The sequence below is a fragment of the Ranitomeya variabilis genome, chromosome 1, assembly GCF_051348905.1.
Source record: "Ranitomeya variabilis isolate aRanVar5 chromosome 1, aRanVar5.hap1, whole genome shotgun sequence".
Lineage (NCBI taxonomy): Eukaryota > Metazoa > Chordata > Amphibia > Anura > Dendrobatidae > Ranitomeya > Ranitomeya variabilis.
The window spans coordinates 515,446,557-515,453,014 of record NC_135232.1 but is presented as its reverse complement, the minus strand read 5'-3'; the positions used below and the strand labels follow the sequence as shown (position 1 = coordinate 515,453,014).

The 6,458-nt window shown below is 37.6% G+C and overlaps 1 protein-coding gene across 1 annotated transcript; it reads right to left on the bottom strand.

Annotated features, from left to right (window-relative positions):
* Positions 1-2,307: 2,307 nt before the first annotated feature.
* On the bottom strand, positions 2,308-5,596 carry LOC143797432 (potassium voltage-gated channel subfamily V member 2-like). The gene is made up of 2 exons (XM_077281072.1): positions 4,243-5,596; positions 2,308-3,244 (listed from the first exon to the last, which is right to left on the bottom strand). The coding sequence occupies exons 1-2, from the start codon at positions 5,470-5,472 to the stop codon at positions 2,984-2,986; spliced, it is 1,491 nt and encodes a 496-aa protein (XP_077137187.1). The 5' UTR covers positions 5,473-5,596; the 3' UTR covers positions 2,308-2,983.
* Between the last annotated feature and the right edge of the window lie 862 nt (positions 5,597-6,458).

Here is a 6,458-nt window from a genome sequence, read left to right as displayed (position 1 = left end):
GTTTGCTAGTTATATTTGTTGCTATGATTATGGAGGACAATATTGTCTGAAAACACATCAGCCTGCAGCTGTTATCCTGCTAAATGACATGGTAAATCTTACAGGAAAGAAATATATCTTGGTACCGTGTTAGCCAGTAGATAGAAAAATATTTAGAATTGAGAGTCCTCAGTGGTTCAACCACTGAGGACTCTCAATTCTAAATGGTAAATCTTGGCATTTAACTTGCACTGACAGGGGTGTGCATTGTTCCACGCTCTCATCGGACGCGTTCACAGGGCACCGATGGGCTGTCATGACATCCGGGGGTGTGCTGAAGACCCCTGTGCCTGTCATTATGATACTCTTCTGAAAGCTAGTCTATTGCTGGCCTTAGATTGTGATTTCTACTATGCATATCATAGCGATCAGACAATCACCACCCTTTTTTGCCCCATTAAAAATATAAAAATGAAAAATATGCATATTTATAATATAATGCAATATTTAACTTCTTCATGACCTTGGGATTTTCCGTTTTTCCGTGTTCGTTTTTCGCTCCCCTCCTTCCCAGAGCCATAACTTTTTTATTTTTCCATCAACGTGGCCATGTGAGGGCTTATTTTTTGCAAAACGAGTTGTACTTTTGAGCAACATAATTGGTTTTACCATGTCGTGTACTAGAAAACGGGAAAAAAATTCCAAGTGCGGTGAAATTGCAAAAAAAGTGCAATCCCACACTTGTTTTTTGTTTGGCTTTTTTACTAGGTTCACTAAATGCTAGTAAACATTACAAGTTCATAGACACCAAACATGTCTAGGTTCTCTTTCATCTAAGTGGTGAAAAAAAATTCCAAACTTTGCTAAAAAAAAAAAATTGCGCTATTTTCCGATACCCGTAGCATCTCCATTTTTCGTGATCTGGGGTCGGTTGGGGCTTATTTTTTGCGTTCCAAGCTGACGTTTTTATTGATACCACTTTTGTGCAGATATGTTCTTTTGATCGCCCGTTATTGCATTTTTTCTCGCTACGCCATTTAGCGATCAGGTTAATCCTTTTTTTTATTGATAGATCGGCGATTCTGAACACGGCGATACTAAATATGTGTAGGTTTGATTTTTTTATTGTTTTATTTTGAATGAGGCAAAAGGGGGGTGATTTCAACTTTTTTTTTTTTTTTCCACTTTTTTTTTACTTTTTTTTTTTTTACTTTTGCCATGCTTCAATAGCCTCCATGGGAGGCTAGAAGCTGGCACAACTCGATCGGCTCAGCTACATGGGTGCAATCATCAGATCGCTCCTATGTAGCTGAATTCCTGCATTGCTATGAGCGCCGTCCACAGGGTGGCGCTCATAGCAATCCGGCATCAGCAACCATAGAGCTCTCAAGGACCTCTATGGTTAATATGCAGACGCATTGCTGACCCTAGATCATGTGACGGTTGTCGGCGATGCGATCATTTCTGGCCCGATGGCCGGAAGTGGACAGGTAAATGCCGGAGCCGCATCAAAGCAGGGGTTCTGACCTCGGACATACTATCCCGTCCGAGGTCAGAAAGGGGTTAATATAATGCAATATTTAATATATGCAATATATTTCACAAATATCAGGTCTATCAAGATATTAAATAAACCGATCTGTAAACGGCATAACGACAAAAAAATTAAATCCCCAGAGTTCTGTTTCTTTTTGCTTCTGCAATACTTTAATAAAATGCAAAAAGGCAATAAAAACATTGTATCCAGCCCCTAATGACATAATTAAAAAAGTCAGCTCAGGGTGCAAAAGTAAGCAATCACCCAGCTTAGATCTCGAAAAATGAAAATGTTACAGGTCACAGAAATTGACGACAAAAGTTAAAAAAACCTTCTTCAAATTTCCCAAAATTTTTTGTATCTGCCTACTCGCAGAGACCTTGAGAATCATATTCCCATGTCAGTTTTACCATATAGTGATCATGGCAAATGAAATAAAAGAAAAAACTATTGTGAAATTACAGTTTTCTTGCAATTTTAATGCATTTAGAATGAATTTTTTTCCCATTTTCCAGCAGACTATGTGGCAGAATGAATGGTGCCATTCAAAAGTACAACTCGTCCAGCAAACAAACAAGCCCTTATATGACTATGTGGATGGAGAAAGAAAAAAGTTAAGGCTCTTGGAAGAAGGTGAGGAAAAAATGAAAATGCTAAAACAAAAAATAAACATGGAGTGAAGGGATTAAAGTGGAAAAGATGTGCTATTAATTTAAACCATTCAAATGCTGTGAGGTTTTTTTTATTTGAAATTTATATTTAAATACAATTTTCAATTTTTACAGGAAAAAAAAATAGTAATATTAAATTGTTAACTATCATTTATAGGTTGTCAACCAATATTATTCTATAATAATACTTTATATACTTGAAAATGTTTAACTGAAAGTTCAAGTGTAAAATCGAACAAACACATAGACTCAGGCAAAAGGAAAAAGGGGGAGATATGATAGAGAATGTTGTGACCTATTAATAACCATCTCATAGAGGTCATATATTTAACATATTCCAAAATAAATCCTAAGGAGACTAAATAATGTTAAATCTCTGTGCATTATTCTCATTAAGGGCTGCCCAGTACTCAAAATTCCTGATATCCTTGATCTGAGAATATAGATCTAGTTGGGAAGGTGGAGAGGTTTGCTTCCAATGGTAAGCAATCAAACAAATTCTTCTGTCAGCATATGTAAAGGCAATCTAACGGATCTCTAGGTATGGGACTCAGGGAAAGTATTTAATAGAGCTGAGGAGGGACATTTAATCCGAAACTTTGCTTAGTGAGCAGTTGGACTTTCACCCATAACGGTAAAATCAAAGGGCAATCCCCAAAAATATGAAAAATGGAACCTCTAGATAGGGCCAAATACTGTGAGTTTTAAGTAACAACTGCTTCTGATTTTGTGTGAAACTTCTGGTCATAGTCTGCTACTTAATATCTGCGGTCCATTTGGCATTTTCAAATCTCCTCTAATTGGTATTTTGTCCTGTGACACAACAGGTTTTTATCTTCTCCATTATCCTTTCCTTAAATCTGATTTCTGTAGTTTTCATAACACTGGTACTTTCATGTGCTTTTAGTTTTGCATAAAAGTCTGAAAACCTGTTGTAAAGTATAGATATGGGCATGCCATTCAGAATAATACCAAAAGATATACACAGAAATGCTACAATCCGCCCCAAAATTGTATCAGGAATTGTATCACCATATCCTACAGTGGAAATGCTGACCTATAAAAAAAGGGAAAAACAAAATCAAGCACACAAAATAAAAAACAGGTATATATTTCCATAGAGCAGTTGAATTGATTGCACAGTAAATAAATGTTATCCGCATTTTTTTTTTACAAAGTTGGGAGCATTTTGTTAAAATGCTGCAAACTAGACAAACTAGACAAACTAGACTGGATGTATTTCTGTTTATCTCATTCAGTAAAGAGTATTACAAGATTTCAAGGGTAAGCAGACAGCTGATATATGCTGCCAGATCCTTGGGCAGGATGTATCACACACTGGCTGCATGATTTCGGCCAGGTATGTTTTTCCCTGCCAGTTTGTCCCTGTTGCTCACCAGTTTATTAACTGGTCTCTCTCTATGTACATACATGGTAGAGAGACCTGTGAAACAGCCAGAGCGATGCTGGGAGAAGCTGGCCATGCATTTCAGAAAAAAACATACCTAATTTCAGGTGTGTATCCAGACTCTAATGATTTGGTCAGCATTAATGAAGTGGCAGGTTACCTTTAATTACTTTTAGTTTAGCAATAAATATTTCATTAAAATACTAATAATGACATTAATAAATAATAATGATAAACTAATTAAAAAAAATGTATCAAACTTAATGAGACAGAATTCTGGCAAAATTTGTACGAAAAAAGCGTACTTTCATATCTTTCATGACTTACACCTTATGTATGTGTTTTTGAAACATTCTGTGCCTTGCCCAACAAGTTGAATAAACCACACTTCAGTACGTGAATATTTCTGGATTTTCTGTTATTTGGCAGTACAATTTTGGTGCAGATATTTGGCACTAAGGTAACTAGTAAATTATGTAGACTTAAAATATAGAGCATGTTTAGACTGTCAAGTCTATCAAACAGGGCAATCACTCTGATAACTCTGCCACATTTTAAGACTGTATACATAAACATTACATTTTGCACTGTCTAAGAATAAAGAGTCTTGAGAAGCATGCCCCACTGACTGGAAATAAAAAACTTACCGCTGCCCACCACCAGGCATCTGGAATGCTGGTGAAATTGGTACCAGGGATATCATGTTCGACAGAATGCATTAAAGCAGAGAATGTAAACACACCCATGGCAATGAACAGGAACAAACAGCAAACTTGTTGGTAGCACTGACGGATGGTGAAACCAAAAGCTCTTAGTCCAATAGAATGACGGGCCAGTTTTAAAATACGAAATATCCTCATAAGTCGAATTATTTTTAGCACTTTTCCAAGTTGTCCCACTCTTTCCATTTTCTCCATATCATCGGGGTGCAGATTGACATATGCTTCTTCTGAGAACCTCTCAAATATAATTTGAATATAAAATGGTAAAATAGCAATAAGGTCTACAATGTTTAACACTGTTTTTAGAAATCTTCTAATATCTGAGGTTGATAATAGTCTCATGATATACTCAGTGGAGAAGAATATAACACAGGCAATTTCCACATGCTCCATATAAGATACACCATAGAGGTTCAGATGTTTAAGTTCATCTACAGTACTGAGACACATGGTTACAATAGAAATCAAGACAAAAATACTGGATAAAATTGCTAACATTTTAGCTGGAATAGAAGAGTATGGATTTTCCACTAAATTCCATACCCTTTTCCGCAAATTTCCAAGCCACTTGCCTTCAAAGTGCTTTTCATGATCATGACGTTCAAGCTCAGCTTGGAGTTCTTTCTGTATCTTAATATTCTCTTTCAGTTCATCTTGATGTTCTAGGAACAGAGTACGACAACAGTTATGTGTATAATTTATATGAATGCCCCAGTACTCAATTTCCTCAACATAGTTAAGAGGGCAAAGCTCATCCATTATCCATAAAATTCCACTACAATAGAAATGGGATATGTAGCAGAAAACTGTAGGATCCCGGTCAAAGAAATATTCATTCCTCTGCACAGAATATTCATCACAAAGATCTAATCTTTTTACGGGATCAGAACAAGTAGCAATTCTTCCAATTCTAGTCACTGGGTATTTTGCTGCTGCTAAACAATCAATCTGAAATTTCTTTCCTCCGACATTGAGGTTGAGGATAAAAGGATTTCTTATTGATGACTGGATAGAGTTTCGGCCTCCTTGTTTAGAATTCTGCTCAGTAAAACTAGAATATACATTTCCTTTGTAAAGATCCGCCAGACTGTGAGAGTGTTCTACAAACCTGACTCTGGCAGAAAGAGGTTTTTCTTTAGCACATATGTCTTTCATAATTTAAATTGCCAAGTCTCAAATTGGTGATTAATCTGATTTTAGGTATTGCTTGAAGACAGGACAGCATTGTAATGACTGTAGAAACATGCTTTTCTTGGGTGCTCCTTAGTTCTCAACAATGTTTTATTTTTAAATAATGTAATCCGTTCCTAGGATAAAAGAGGATAAAAGGGATGAATTAGTAAAGGCTATTGCTGTGGCTAAAAACAGCTTTTCTTTAACCACTGTAATAGGATTGTCTAGTGCCAAATGAGTACATCATGAGCAGGACTGTAGGAGTGACAATTTATGTGCTAAGTATCTTTGTTTTTTTCCTAGAACAGAAATGCTATTCCAATTTAATATATTTCATGTTTACATGCTATAGTGTTACAGAGTTCAACTTTATTTATTAGTTATACTACAATACCAGTCAAAAGTTTGGACACCGCTGTTCATGCAATGATTTTCCTTCCTCTTATTGGAATGTACACATTATAGATTTAGACTGAAAGCAGGAAAAATATGAAGGAACACAAAACAAGCTGTTAAAGGGAATCTGTCACCCCCAAAATTGCGGGTGAGGTAAGCCCACCGGCATCAGGGGCTTATCTACAGCATTCTGGAATGCTGTAGATAAGCCCCCGATGTTACCTGAAAGATGAGAAAAAGACGTTAGATTATACTCACCCAGGGGCGTTCCCGCTGCTGGTCCGGGTCCGGCGCCTCCTATCTTCATTCAATGACGTCCTCCTCTTGTCTTCACGCTGCGGCTCCGGCGCAGGCGTACTTTGTCTCCCCTGTTGAGGGCAGAGCAAAGTACTGCAGTGCGCAGGCGCCGGGAAAGGTCAGAGAGGCCCACGCCTGCGCACTGCAGTACTTTGCTCTGCCCTCAACAGGGCAGACAAAGTACGCCTGCGCAGGAGCCACAGCGTGAAGACCAGAAGAGGACGTCATTTGATGAAGATGGGAGGCGCCGGACCCGGACCAGCAGCGGGAACGCC

Coding starts and splice junctions, on each gene's coding strand:
- LOC143797432 (XM_077281072.1), bottom strand. CDS start 5,472: ATGAAAGACATATGTGCTAAAGAAAAACCTCTTTCTGCCAGAGTCAGG. Junction 3,245..4,242: donor ATGCCTGGTGGTGGGCAGCG/GTAAGTTTTTTA, acceptor CTTTTTTTATAG/GTCAGCATTTCCACTGTAGG.